General features: G+C 44.4%; 1 protein-coding gene across 1 annotated transcript in view; it reads left to right on the top strand.

Annotated features, from left to right (window-relative positions):
- The first annotated feature begins 675 nt into the window (after nucleotides 1-675).
- NXPH4 (neurexophilin 4) overlaps nucleotides 676-15,698 on the top strand; it is a 106,965-nt gene continuing 91,942 nt past the window's right edge. Inside the window, exon 1 of the mRNA XM_014061738.2 lies at nucleotides 676-877. Coding sequence (XP_013917213.1) covers nucleotides 824-877 — 54 coding nt within the window. The 5' untranslated portion in view covers nucleotides 676-823. The remainder of the gene's footprint in view (nucleotides 878-15,698) is intronic.

Genomic DNA, 15,698 nt, shown 5'->3' with positions numbered 1-15,698 from the left:
TCAAAGCCTACTTTTTTCTATTTGTGGATCCCTCTGACTCCCTCCAATATTTCTTCTGCCAGTTGGAATAAAGGGTTGGACACCAAGCAGTCTTCCCACCTCAGGCAAGAGTTATGCCAAGTATCCTATATATGGGTGAGGGTAAACTTTGACACACACACAGCCCTCCTTTGAGATCACATGTTCAGAACCAACCCAGCTACCTATAGATCTTCCTTTGCAAAATCCCCTACTGCTGCACCCCTTATCTTAAGAAACACCCCCTCCCCATTTTCTTGCTCTCACCCACCCGTGCCTCTTCTTAACAGGGTAAGAGAGGATCCTTTCCTTAATCCCTCCCCCTTCCAGATCGGCCGTGGGAAGTGGGAAGGGTGGGATTGGTGAAACTCGGGATTTTTAAGGTCCGCACCCCGCCCCTTTCTTTCCCTGGGCAGGGCACGTGGAACTCAACGCCCGCCTGTGCAGGCGCCCCCCCCCCGCTTCCCCCCCCAGTCCCCAATCAAGTGCAGAGTCAACTTTCTGCATTTGTCCCCCTCCCTTCCTGTCAGGGCTCGGTGCATCTTGGGCTGCTGCTCCGAGAACCTGCTGCTCATCCTTCTTCTCCCGCTCAGCTCTTTCGCGCTCCCCACCCCGAGGGTTGCTTCTCTCTCTCTCTTTTTTTGAGGAGGAGGGGGGGGTCTTTCTTAAGCAGCAGCGCTCGGCCTCCCCACATCTTTCCCTCCAACCTCTCCTTCTCTCTTCCTCCCTCCCTCTGGCTCTCCAGTTTTTCCTCCTCTCCTTCCCGCTCTCAATGCTGGTGAAAAGATCTCCATTCCCTTGAAACATGAAGGTCCTCAGCTGGGTACGGCTCGCCCTCAGCCAGTGGCTTGTGCGAGAGGTAAGGCGCGTCGGAGGACGACCGCGGGCGGGAGCCGACTGGCTGACGCGGGGAAGCGCCGGGCGAGGGAGGGGAAGTTGGCGGTGGCCGGGGACGGCAACCTCGCAGCGGGAGCAAAAGGGAGCGGGGCGTCGAGAAGCCGCGTACGATCGGGAACTAGCCGGCAGCTTTCCCCCGACGACACTCTTTTCCTAACTTTGACTCGACTCTGCGTTTGCTAAGAAGCGAACGGAGGAGACTCGACGCGACTCTCCAAAGTTCCGCGCGTGACGCTGATGTCTGGGGGGACCGGTCTGGCGGGAAGAAGCGCGTTTGGGTGGGAGAAGCGTATGTGTGTGGGGGGGGGGGGGAGTGCCGTTCCCTTCGCGCGGGGCGCAAACCGCCTAGGCAGCTAGCAAGCCGTCTGCTCCTCCGGCGCGATCCGAGCTGTTTAAAAAAAAACACCTCCTGGCGGGCGACGATCTGTCTGGCGGCTCGCGAAAACATCGCCTGGGCTGCCGGATCGGGTTTTCCTCCTCGCCTGCAGATCGGCGGGGCGTGGGGCAGTTGAGGTGGAAGCCCGGGTGGAAACGCGCTCTCTCCCCTCGCGTCTCTTGGCCGAAAGCAAAACACCCGCGCGTCCCCTTCGAGCAGCCGCGGCGGAAAGCCAGCCAACCGAGGGCGGCAATGCGACTTTTGCACGCCTTCGTGCCCCGGGACGTCCTCGTGGAGCGGCGGTCGGGTTCCGCTCGGCTGGGAATAGGCTACCGTTACTTTTCGGGCCCCGCGGGTACAACTGTTGAAGCTCGGCTGCGCCGTCACGTACTACTGGTTGTGTGTACAAACGCAGGCACGTGGCCGGTGCGCTTCCCGCTAGCTTGTTGTGCGGGCCTGGGTTGATCCGTGCCTTGTGGTAATGATAAGGCGGTGTTGATACGTGGGGAAATGACCGTTTTTGAGGTACCGTGGATGGCTCGTGTGCGTGAATATACCGTGCGGCGACCACGCAAGCTCATAGTGGACAGGCAGTGTGTGATATACTTGTATGGGTGAGCCCGCCCACCGAAATGCCAATCGATGTATTCTGGGGAAGGGTTGCGTGGAAGTGCCCTGCATCCCACATATATACATATAACGTGTAGTAGGATTTCCTAGGAGGTATGGAACGGATCACCTCGCCAGATCCCCAACGCAGTCCAAGACGTTGTTTAAATTCCAATTCGTGATTTATCAGACCATCACTTTTTCCCCCCCAGAGCAGAGCTCCAGCCAGGGGTTAGAAGAGGGGCGCAAGCTTTTTTCTGATGCCGTTCCTGGCCTTTCTCCAACCTAATAGTTATTCCTGGCATCCGAATTAAACAAGAGTAATTTTAAGCAAAGCATTGATCTTTCCTGCCTCTTTTTTTTTACTAATTGTGAATTTAGTTCTACCAGCCTCAGGTGTGGCGAAGCCTTTGATCCATTGTTTAGTCTCCCCAGGAGATTTTCCAGGCCAGCTCCTAGATTTCCTTAGGGAAGAATTTTGGCTAGGCAGAGACAAACAAATCAGGGGATCCAAGAGCTGGCTTTGTATATGCAAGCCTCTTCCTGGCACAAAACCTGGTTGCCTCCCTCCTGATCTTATGAGCCACTTGCGCCCATTTTCTGAAGCAACAGGGATGAAAAAGGAGATGCACCCCCCCTCCCTGAGCAAACCATTTCCTCTATTACACGCACACACACAAAAGAGAGGCGATTGTGTTGCTGCAGACAATATGCTTCCAGGTTAGTTTGCTTATAAGACAACACACCAAGTGCTTTATAAATAGGTTAGCCTGGAAATATTGTTCTGTTGTTGTTAAACCGAGGATATACTTTCCCCACTAACTGTTTACCTGGAGGCCTGTGCCTCCAATTTATCCAATTAAGCTGAATAAAGAAGCACTTAATGGAAGTGATATTAAATAATTGCAGGGGCCTTTTTACCCAGACTTTTTGCTTTTTTTCTGCCAACATCCCCATAGGCTTTGAATATTTTTCTTCCTTCCACCAAATCAGCTGCCATGTTTTTAAAAAGTATTTTTTTTAAAAAAAACAACGAACCAACTCTTATCTCGCACTCCTTTTCTGGTGGTGGTTTGGAACTTTATAAGTTCCTTATTTCTTCTTAGAACCGACAAATAATAACACCCAGAAAGGATCATAAAATTTTGATTCTTCTCCTCTGCCTGCTGCATCCACAGCTGCCTGTGTGCAAGATAATTCTTTCACAGGTAAATGGCATTGCCATTTTTAGTGCTTGCAAATCAGGAGTTGAAGCAGCGCCTCAGCTTCATTTTTAATTTTTCTCTCTGTGTGTCTTATTTTTCTTTTTACGGCATTATAATGTTGCAGGGAGGAATAAGGAATGGGCTCATTAAGCACTGGGCGGGTGAGAATCGGATTTCATAACAATCAATTTTTACTTTTCAACAATTTCATGAAGGCTGATTCGCTCCCCCCCTCCCCTTTCAAGGAATTGCATTTAGATTTCCAGAAGGTAAGATCTCACTACTAGGTTGAGGTTCTTTGGCTGATCCTGTTCTTTAAGGCAGGAAGAGGAGGAGAAAAATCTTGAGAGGCCACCTCTAGCCTTTTTCATTAGCAGAAGAGATTGCTTGTAAGGTGATAAAACCCTTTGTTTTAAGAAGATAATCAGTTATTTTTATTTTTTTGGAGGGGGCAGTGGTCTGAAAGGAAAGAGATCAAAGGAACAAGATCTGTGCTGGGTTTGAAAAAGAGATGTAGCTCCTAATGCAGACATTTATTATTTGCTTACTTCTTTTAGGATTTATTTCTTTATTTATACCTTGCATTAAAAAAAGAGCATCCAAGGGAAAGTGTGAATGAGATTATTTTCCTGCTTTTCAAACCAGCTTGTGTATATGGGTGTAGAAACACAAACTATTAGCTCAGACACCCTCTCCCCTTTCCTGGCAAGGGGACCCACCTTCCCCACGTACATCTAATTAAATTGGAAAATGGCTGGCAACTGGTTCTTATTTTAAACCAAGTTATAAGAAATGGAAAAAAAGCCCTGCTAGATATTGAAACATTCGTGAATATGTTTGGTCTGCATGACCTTTCTTAGTTGTAATCCTCAATCTAATTTTTGTAAAGGTGTGTTATGAAGACATTGTTTATTTCCTTTCTAGCGGCCAATCCCCTGTATTCCAATTCTCTGCATTTTTCCTGTCTTCCATATTTTTGGGGGGGAACAAATAAGTGGGGGTCCTCACCTAAGAAAAAGGAGATGCTTTTGTCTGAGAATACAGTTGCTGTTCAAATCCACTGGAACCCCATCTAACAATAATGAAGGAAGAATGTAAAGCCTCAGTCTTGCATTGTAGAATCTAAAACAGTCCAATATGATCATGTGGAATCCAGTAGTTTTCACACAATGTTGACAATCTATAATGACATCTCCTTTCGGTCCATGTAAGAAAAAGACCAACTTTTTAGTCTTCAGGAAGTAGAATCCATCCTTAAAACAGTATATTGGCATCTACCTATTTCCTCTTAGTTAATAATTTTGTTATTAATTTTCATTAAGAAGATAATTTTCAATAACCACTTTTTCTTTTACAAAAAGTCTAGAACAACGTCCATGGGAGGTGATGTCTCTTTTAAGGCACATGAGGTGATAAACTGAACTCAGTGCAGTGAACTCAGAATTTGGGTTTCTGGGTTCTGGAGTGCTCCCTTCCTGTTCAATTCAAAAATTCCAATTACTTTTATGTAGAGTTTGATGTGGGTTTTGTTTTGTTTAGATTACCGATGAATGAGTCAGAACCAGTTTCATGCATTATAAATCTAGGAGGCTAACTTGTATTAGATTTGACTATATGGCCACCATGGAGTGCCAGAATGTCAGCTTTTTCTATATCATTCCTACGTTTTTAAAAACAAAAATGAGAGTCAACCAGCTTAGAATCTTTGGCATGCAAAGTGTGTTATCTTCTATTGATCAGTAGTCACTCTGCTGGCTACATCTGTTGACTAATATAAAAGATAGAACTTACTTTTTATTCCAGTGATGAAGTAAAGCTAAATTTTATTAATGATATTGCTCAAAAGAGATCATTTGCAAAACTCAAGATGACTCTCTAGGATTTATCCTCTGTCTCAAATAAGCCCCGTAACAGTGCCTTGTTACAAACGCCCCGTTCTTTACCTGGCACAAAAGTGTGTTGCTGAGAGAAGGGCAGAGGGGGTACTACAAGGCAATTGCTAACAAGCAGATGTCCATCCACTTTCCAAAGAGGGCAGCAGCATCCTGGCATAACTGCAAGGTGATTCTGCTGGACGCCTTTTGACTCTGAGCCCAGGGTCCAATTGCCATCGTGATCTGCCTTCAAACTGAGATGAAATGGGTAGACCAACTGGCAATCATACACTGATCATAGGGAATCGGGCAGTTTAGAAATATGAAATAAATAAAAACTAAATTAGGCATTTTTGCTATACGATTGGGTGCTGTTTTGCAAGCTGTTCAGGTGAGGTTTACTTTATACCCAGTTGGTTACTTAACCAGGGAATCAACTTTTGAAAAGTTTCTAATTTTACTTATGTCAGCTGGTAGTTAAAGAAAGTATGTGACAGCCTTAGTTCTCTCAGGGTTCTGCATCTTTAGGTGTTTTTTTTTTAAACGTACCTTGATTTTGTGCAGCTACTGTCAGCAGATGTTTGCAGACTATGAGAGAAAGATCCAGAGCTTGTGGCTAATAAAATAAATTTAAAACACCCCAAACACTACAAAGAGAAAGAAGCATGCAGTTTTGCTTTATAGCACATACTTTGTACGTGTAGTGGAGACTACCCAATTTTGAATTTACTTAGCCAGGCAATGCTGTGGGGAGGGGATATTAGTGACTGATTAAGTAAAGAAGAGCCAAGGTGGCGCAGTGGGTAGAGTGCAGTACTGCAGGCCACTTCAGCTGACTGCTATCTGCAGTTCAGCGGTTCAAATCTCACCTGCTCAGGGTTGACTCAGCCTTCCATCCTTCCAAGGTGGGTAAAATGAGGACCCAGATTGTGGGGGCGATATGCTGACTCTGTAAACCGCTTAGAGAGGGCTGAAAGCCCTATGAAGCGGTATATAAGTCTAACTGCTATTGCTATTGCTATAAAGGCCTCAGAAAGGGCATGATTAGAAGATGTGTGGCTGAGCTTTTAGAAAAAGGCATTTGTTTTTACATAATAGAGAACATTATCTGGGTAGTGGATCTGGGTACTTGAGAGACCGCCTCCTGCCAATTACCTCCTCACCACCGATTAGATCACACAGATTAGGCCTCCTCCGAGTTCCATCTGCCAGCCAGTGCCGACTGGCAACTACGCGGAGGAGAGCCTTTTCAGTAGTAGCTCCGACCCTTTGGAACGACCTCCCCGTGGAGATTCGTACCCTCACCACCCTCCAGACCTTCCGCACAGCCCTTAAGATCTGGCTATCCCGCCAGGCCTGGGGTTAAAGATTAGGATCTGTCCCCACCCGAATGATGAATGTTGCTTCTATTTTTTAATTATGTATTGTCTGTATATGTCATTACGTGTATCCCCTCCCTATAGGTTGTAAGCCGCCCTGAGTCCCCTCAGGGAAAAGGGCGGCCTATAAATAAAAGCAATCTAATCTGATCTGATCTAATCTAATCTATCTGTGTTTGGAGGAATGTCATTATTATTTTTTGCAAAATAAAGGCATAGTTGAACTAAAAGCAAGCCAGTTTGGTCTAGTTCAGTGTTTCTCAACCTTGTCAACTTGAAGATGTCTGGACTTCAACTCCCAGAATTCCCCAGCCAGCATTCGCTGGCTGGGGAATTCTGGGAGTTGAAGTCCAGACATCTTCAAGTTGACAAGGTTGAGAAACACTGGTCTAGTTAATGGGCCAGCCTAGAAACCAGGAGAGTGTAAATTCTAGGCCTTTCTTAGTCATGAAAACCACTTGGGTGACTTCACCCTCTCACAGCCCAACCAAGCCTCGCAGGGCTGTTGTGTAGAAAATGGAGGAGGAAAGAGTATTAGGTATGTTTGCCACCTTGAGGTGTTTATAAAAATAATAAAGGTAGGATTTTAAAAAAAAATCTTAAAAAAGAAGAAACACTCCAGAAAACCTAGTTCTATACCTGCAGTGAAGCCGTTTTCTGAAATCTGTCCTCATGTATATTAACTCAACATTATGAGACAGCGTTATAAGAGAACTGCCTTAAGAAAAGAAAAAAAAAACAAGCCAAGTTAAACCAGAGACATTTGCAGCTGGTCCATTACTTTGATTCTGCTACACCAAGTCCTCCCCCCCACCCTTGAATCCAGCTTCCTGTGACCCTCTTCCTCCCTGTAATCACATTTAAGTGTCGAAGGTGTGATGGACTGAGACACTCTTGGCATGGCTGGGAAGAATGAGTAAGCTCTTGTCTCAATTGCATCGAAGCGCCTTGGTGATACAATTTGAATTTGCATCAAAGCAGACTGGCACGCTTCCAATCTTGCTCTGCAAGGGGAATTTTTGATGCTGTTGCCTGATTGCATTTCTCGCTCTCCCCTGTATCCCCTTGGTGAGCGTTTGGGGGGGGGGGCTTTAGATACATTGATACCCCAATTCATCAGGCAGAGCATAACTTGGAGGGAAAGGTTAATTTTATCTTCAGTTCTCAAGGGCGAGGGAGGGCTGTAACTGATCTTGAGTTTCTTGGGGTTTCTTCTTCCTGGTTCCACTTAAACAGGTTCCATCCTGGGGCAGCCTCTACAGCTGGGCCTTGACTCATGAGTACAGTGGAGCCCAGAATTTCGATTGCTGAGACATTTGTTAAATGAGTTGCTCCATTTAACGAACCTTCTTGCCACAGTTGTTAAATGAATGCCTGAAGTTGTTAAATTAGTAACACGGCTGTCAAGTGAACTACGCTGACTTTGCTTGCCAAAAGGTCGCCAAAGGGGATCCCGGGACACTACGGCCATCATAAATATGAGTCGGTTGCCAAGCATCTGAATTTTGATCCCGGGGATGCTGCAAAGGTCGTAACTTTGAAAAAACGGGGTCCCGAGTCACTTTTTTCAGTGCCGGTGTAAGTACAAATGGCCACTAAGTGAACTGTTCTAAGTCGAGGACTGCCTGTATTGAGGCTTGTGAATTTGCTGCAAGACCTGTTTTTCGGAAAGCAGGTTTTCTCCCTATGAAAATGGGGCAGTCTGCACTTACTGGCCATGAAGTAAACTTTCTAAAATCGTGGCAAATAGCCATCTTTGTCTACTTCTGATCCTTGGACAAGGACATATGTCCTCCTTCCCAGATAATTCAGCTTGTCCTCTTCCTGAGTCTGCTCACTTGCTGCGTTCAGCACTGCCCTGTTCTGGGGGGAAAGAACTGGCTCTCGTCTTTTTCCCCCATTTATTATGCTCAATAGCCACTTAAAGTAGCTGATGGGTGCCTGGAGCCCCTTTTGGCCCTGCTGCTTCACAGGGTCAGGCGACTGCCAGATGTTCCTGCATTTAAACAGCTGTCATAGCCTCATTTTGATAAAATAGTAAATTCCCCCCTCTTTAGCTTTTAACTACTTCCTGGCTCTTTCTGCTCTCAGCCATGGCTATGGAAGAGCATGATTGCAACCACATATACACACTGCACTGCAAAGGGTCCTGGAGAGGCAGAGGGTTTTTTTTTTTAAAGAAACCCATAGAAAAAAATGGGGCTGGTTTTTAACTGGATGAATCGAGGCACTGAAGTTGGCAGGTGCACCATAAGACGCGGTATAGGGGCCTTGACGTATGTAATGTGGTGAAGGTGGTTGTATAGAAACGTCCATCGCTGTCCCCCATTTCGGTAGTATTAGATCCGTTAAAATTATTCTGCCCCTAATGCAGGGGCCCTTTCTGAACTGGGCTGCTTGCCGAATTGTGCGGCTCTCGTCTACAAGCTCCCAAGTTCACACACACCCTGCTTGGGAGGGAAGCCACGTTTGACACAACTACATTAGAATGACGATTGTCAAGAAAACAGCACCCAGCAAGCAGCTCTTAGCTGGAGGAGAGGGGCACTTATGTCCCATATAAAGCAACCTTGTTAACCGAGTGGTTTCAGCCTGTTCGGATGATGAGGAAAAGGAGAAGAATAAGGGGAGGGGGGACTTAGTTTTAAGCCAGGATGTGACTAGTGCCTCCTATTGGGCAGGCTGACTGTATATGCATGGCCTAGGACAGGGATGGCTAAGCTTTTTGTCCTTGCGTGCCGAAGGCGTGTGTGTGCGTGTGTGATAATGTCCATGCGTGTGCCCACACCCACAATGCAATGTGCCCTGTGCATGCAACCTCCACACATGTGCGCACAAACTCTCCCCCCCCCCCCATGGCAGACAGGGCATTTTCGCCTTCCCCAGGTTTCAGAGGCCCTGCCTGAAGCATCCTGGCACCAAAAATGGAGTGTAGGGAGGCGCCGCATCCCCCACGCTTCACCCGTGCATGGGCGTATGCCCCCCCTGTGTATGCATGCGTGTCTCCCGCATACACGGTAGAGACTCGGCGGGACAGTTTGCGTGCCTGCAGAGAGGGCTCCTCGTGCCACTTGTGGCACTCATGCCATAGATTCACCATCACGGGCCTAGAATTAATCTCTGCACATTGGGCATCTTATTCAAACAGCACTTCTTGCTCAAAAGAGTTTTCACTCTCCTAATGTTTGTTCTGTTGCTTCAAATTCTTCACCTTGAGCAAATGTCAACCCTGTAGAACATGGATGTCAAACAGGCGGCAGACATCAACTCCGGGAATGGGAAAAACATTGGGAAACATCGCATGATGACAACGTGACACGGCGAGTTTGATACCCGTGCTGCAGAACAATGCTTCTCAATCTTGGGCTTCTTTAAGATATGTGGACTTCAACTCCCAGAATTCCATGGTGGCTAGGGAATCCTGGGAACTGAAGTCCGCATATCTTAAAATAGCTAGCCGTAGTTGAGAAGCACCTCTGTAGAAAATGGAGGTCTGTAGGATACAGAGGCTGAATTAAAATCCAGCTTAATTGCGGAGAGATGACTGGTGGGGCTTTGGTGCTAGATTCTTTTTTCAGACTCAGGATCCATTCCAAATAACCATTAATGATACCTTGTTCTGAAGGGTTATTGGGAGGACTGGAATAAAGACAGAGACGGCTTCGTGTTTGAAATAAACACTGCATTGTAAAATAATTACTAGAAAAGGAGATAGTCCTGAATTTAAGATGGCCCCCTGCCAGAGGAAGATTAGTTTTTTTTTTTTTTTTTAAATAGCCTCCTTTCCTCCCTTGCTATATTTTCGGTGAATTTAAGACAATCCTCCCATTTTAATGATAAAGTATTTAGAACAAAACAGCTTGCCTTCCTTTCAGGTAAATACAATGCGCGCATTTAGGAAGCATAATGGGCTTTCAGCCGAATTTAGTCCACCCTCTTTCCAGCCTGATCTTGGAGTTCATTTCTCATCTTAGTCTCTCTGTTAGATCATCAGTGAGCAGAAGGTAGATTGAGGTTTACCATAATAATAGTCTTGGGAGGGATTTGCAATTCTTAAGCAGGCTTTTCTGACTCCCTAGTTTCTTTGAGCACTTGCAACAGCAACAAAGAGAACCCCCAAATGCTACTCACAAATTATGTTGTTGAAATACATTTTTAAAGGCACAGTTAGCCAGAAGTATTTTTTTTTAAACTTGCAATTCATTTAACGTTCCAAAATACAGTCCTGGGCTTTGCAGTTCTTTACTTATTAGTGTGTTTCTTGATCCAGGCTCGCCTTGGGGCATCTTGGGATCCAGGTAAAAAAATAAAATGGGACCTGTATATTTGTAATTTGATCAACCCGCACTTGACCTGAATTCATGCAAATGTACTGCTAAAGAAAATAAGAATACATATGTGTCTAGGATGAGTTAGGAGATAACACTGTGAAATGGCTTCTTCACCCTTGAAACCCAGGAGCTGCTAACCGAAGCCACCCCTGTTCTTTAGATTAGCCAAGATTTAAGCCATTGTCTCTCTAGTTACTGAGAAGGTTCCTCTTTGAGTTTCTTTTCCATTATGCACTGTTCCCTGCCTGCTCCGTGTCTGTCCATTAGGGGGAGCTCTTGATTTCCATTCCTTTCAATCTTCATTCCAGCCTCTCTCTCTCCCCCCTCCCGCCCCTCTTTAACTTTTTCCCTAGAAGTTTCTTGAGAATAATTTTCCATTTTTCCCCCCAATATGGAATATAGATACATGGATACTAAATAGAATATACGTAAATTCTGAATAGAATATAATGAGAGTTGATTCTAATATAACATTGTTACATAACACATTTTAAAAATAAATTTCTAGCCCCCATGAGGTTTGAAAGAAATGCTTCAAAGCATATTGGCCTTCAGAAGGAAAGCAACCTCTCCCCCCATTTCCTGTGCATGTATTTTTAATTGGCCTTAGTTGTTCTCTTGCCCCTGCCCTACAGTGAAGTTTTCTATCCAAAATATAATTGATTCCGAATTGAACAAATATCGAATTTCTGTTGTGTGCACAGATTACTATCAAATTTGGCAATAAGCTGAGTTTAAAAGTTATCCAGTTGACTGAATAACTGTGGAATTGGTCTCTTCTCCATTGCCAGATTACCTCAGTGCCTATCTGGGATTGCCAAATATGTCAGGTATATTCAATTGGGGGGGGGGAGCTATCCATTTAGATAAATAAATAAATAAACAATAGCAGCTAATTTAAGGAGAATATTCTTTTGTAGATCTGATTTTATTTATTTGTTTATTTAAAAAAAACCTTTTATTAGTTTTAAAAATATGTGTATGTGTGGTGAACATATTCAACCCACACCATCCTCCCCCACTTTTCCCACCTCAATTCTGTGAGGTGAGTAGGGCTGAGAGTGATGGGTCCAAGACCCCCCAGGTGCCTTTCATAGCTAAAGCCAGACTTGCACTCAAGGGGTCCTATTTTCCAGCCTAGTGCCATAACTCTTAGACCAGATTGGCTTTCTCAATCAGTAGTGGGATTCAAAATTTTTTACTACCGGTTCTGTGGGCATGGCTTGGTGGGCATGGCAGAGGAAGGATACTATAAATTCCCCATTTCCTCCCAATCATCTGGGACTCGGGAGGCAGAGAATAGATGGGGGCAGGCCAGTCAGAGGTGGTATTTACTGGTTCTCAGAACTACTCAAACTTTCTGCCACTGGTTCCCTAGAACTGGTCAGAACCTGCTGAATACCACCTCTGCTCTCAATCCAAGTTACAGAGTAGCCTGTTGGGGCATCTCTTAACACACTGGCATCCTGGGAAATAATGACAAACAGCAACTGAATGTTGCCAAATCTTTACCGACTCTTGCAACTTCTTGCCTCTCCGGTTTCAGGTTTTTTCCTCTGCGTCTTGCACATAACTAGACTTCTAAAGATAAAATCTGTTTGCAGGGTAAGCGAAATGATTGGTTCCTGAGGATATACCCGTTTCATTCTGTGTAGCCGTTGCTTTCTTATCCCACTACTTTCCCTAGATTGTGTTCCTAAAAGAGAGAGAATGTTGTTGACTTTTCCATTCCAAGAGGGTCTCTTGGTAAGCCCCTGCCCATTTCCTGGAGCAGGAAATACCTAACTTCACTCAGCTGGTATGTTTTCCCTCTCTCTGACAAAAAAGAGACAATTCATAACAAAGAGTAATAAACTATTTAAATCTGTTATTTAATAAATAGATATATAAAGGTAGAGGTTCCCCTCGCACATATGTGCTAGTCATTCCCAACTCTAGGGGCCGGTGCTCATCTCCATTTCTAAATCAAAGAGCCAGCGCTGTCTGAAGATGTCTCTGAGGTCATGTGGCCGGCATGACTAAACGCCAAAGGTGCATGGAACGCTGTTACCTTCCCACCAAAGGCGGTCCCTATTTTTCTGCTTGCATTTTTATATGCTTTCAAACTGCGAGGTTAGCAGAAGCTGGGCCAAGTAACGGGAGCTCACTCTGTTACGTGGCGCTAGGGATTTAAACTGCCGAACTGCCGACCTTTCTGATCGACAAGCTCAGCATCTTAGCCACTGAGCCACCGTGTCCCTTAAATAAATACATCATTGTAAATTATTTTCAATTTATCTGTTTCTCAAGAAAAAAGAAATGCCTATCCGAGGCAGCTCTGGGTTGTCCAAGGTCTGGAAACTTCAATGAATGCTCTTGTGTGGTCTTTCAGCCTCCAGAAAATATGATCCATTCATGTTTGATTTTCAGACATTCCCAAGGTGGCATCTTTTCCTATACCTTCTAGAGGTTCTGTAGGTATGGCATGTCACCAAAAATGACATGGTGTGTCATCTGTGACATGCATGTCATAGGTTCACCATCACTATCCAAAAGGAATGACCGGAGGAACAACTTTTATAGATAAATATATTGATAATGAAGTTATATAACGGAGGGCTGGATTTCAGTTTTTACCTTAAAAACAGCTGAGTACTGCGGAATTATTTACAAAGAAAATTCTGAGGATACTTCTAAGTTCAGTGCTGAAAGTGTATAATGTTTGGGAATCATAGTTGCTGACTGTGCCATGAATTCCCTGCTGGTCTTAGTGAGGCAACTGTCCCCTGAGGCATTTTTGTAAATGATTCAACAAGTATTTGAGTCTCCATATTCTAATGGATGTGGATTTGGTTAGTACTCAGTAAAATAATAATAATTAATAAATAATAATAACAACAACAACAACAATAATATCAAGAGCACAATGTTGAAAACTTACTTACATTCTAAGCGATGTTAGTTTAATACTGACATTGCAGACAAAGGACACAGAACAAATGTATTTACTGTATTGGAAAAATGCCTATATAGTAAAAAAAACACACCCTGCAATCCTTCTGGTTTAAGTTGGAGATTTCTTGTGAGAATGAAAAACATGGAAAATGCTTCTACCCTTATTGATGGGCATAGGAAGTCTGGGGTAGGAGAAGTTCCATGAATATTTATTTATTTAGAAAATTTATATTTCCACCTATTCACACTTGGGAATTCAAGGAGGCTTACAGGACATTTCACAAAAGCATAAATTTGTGCAGAATTTACTATCCTCTATTTTTTAAAAAATGTTTAAAGCATGTTTCTAGCCCTCAGGGTTGATAGTGCATGGGTAGCACTAGGTAAAATCTCATAGGTTAAAGCAGCGCCCCCTAACCTTTTGGGCACCGGGGATTGGTTCTGTGGAGAGAGGTTTTTCGTAGACTGGAAAGGGTGTGCTGCCTGCAGATGGGGCTTCGCTGGTTTGTGTGGCCCAGTTCTGACATGCTGTGGACTGGTGTTGGTCCACAGGCTGGGGGTTGGGAATCCCCGAGGTAAAGGATAGCAGTTTAAATAAAATTCGACCTAGTCAAGCTTTCTAGTCAATGCCTATTTTATTTCTCCTTTCCATCATTAAACAAAAAAAATAATAATACAAAAGACCTAAATGTATTATGCAAATAAGGTCAAATAGGCAAAACTAACCACATTTGTATAAATTTATTCTGATTAGAGAATCTTTGTTTTGTTGGTGGGGATTTTCTTTTCTTTTTTGACCAACTATGCTTGCAAGCAAAGGAATACAACAGGCCCTGGGCCCTGTTACATACTCAGTAAATAATAATTATTTTTCTAAGCAGTGCATGCTGCCTTGATTTCTGCCTCTGTGGGTGCTGGCCAAGGTGCTGATGCGAAGGGCTACTCTTGATTGAAAAGTTGTCTCTAAGAGACTCCAGCGCTGAATCTCTTTTCAGGTTCTCTCCAGAGCTAATATATTGCCGAACAAACACACTTTAATTCAGATTGAAGCTTTCCAATATGACTCATTTCCCTCCTTTAATAATACTCCCCCTGCTGTGGCCTTTAAACCCTTGGCTGCAAGCAATTCAATAAAGAGGCACAGGACCCCGTCTGCTACATTCATTGAGAATGGAAATGAACTACTAGCTAACGTGGGGAGGGGGCTGCCTACGCCGGGGCAAAATAATCTCTCCCGTGAAAAACACGGTGGGCTTTTTAATAAGAAGGAAATATACTCCCTTCGCTGCTGCTCCCCCCTTGTTCCCCCTTCCTTCTGCAGCTGATTATATTTGAAAGCAATTCAGGAATCGGAATCAGCAGGGAGGCTGGAGGTCAGAGCTGAGGAGACCCATCTGAAGGAGGTTATGAAAAGTTGCAGCAAGAGATTGACAGCACGGAGGATGTGGTGGGAAGCAGAGCACGGTAGCTTGGGGCAGGCCATCAGGCAGTATAGTCCACAGTGGCTGTTTGGCTTACTCCATAATGTGGCAACATCATAGGCATGATTTCCAGCATCCCTGAGGGGAGCTGGTGAGAAAAGCCAAACATTCAGACAGAATGGTTTAAATTTCCTGGAAGAATTTGGGAAAAAACAAGAATGGGGACTGGTGTTGTTGTGCCATTCCAGCCACCCATCTATCCATTGTGCTTTGGCGTTAAGATTTGCTAATGATTGAGACTATCAGTCACATCATTTTTATTGAAGATGGTTCAGGAAAAGTTCTTTAGATATTAATCTGGACTTCTGTTGTCCATGAATGGGTGCTGTTCATTTAGAGAAGCTGTAGAAGAAAAGTTTATGAGGGGAAAACAAGTGTGTTTGTGCTGTGTGTATATGTATACATACAGACTATATATATGTATATAGTATATGTATATGTATACATACAGACTATTTACGTACAGCCAGCATATTTCCCCCAACAATCTGAGTCCTCATTTTAGCACTCTCCGAAGGATAGAAGGCTGAGTCAACCTTGACTCGGTCAGGATCAAACTCCTGGCAGTGGAATGCAGAATTCGCCTGCAATACT

Source organism: Thamnophis sirtalis, unplaced genomic scaffold (assembly GCF_051295495.1).
Source record: "Thamnophis sirtalis isolate CommonGarterSnake01/CBP01778 unplaced genomic scaffold, rThaSir2_p1.2 scaffold_3, whole genome shotgun sequence".
Classification (NCBI taxonomy): domain Eukaryota; kingdom Metazoa; phylum Chordata; class Lepidosauria; order Squamata; family Natricidae; genus Thamnophis; species Thamnophis sirtalis.
Note: the sequence above shows the minus strand (reverse complement) of the source record. Positions and strands in the feature narration are given on the sequence as shown.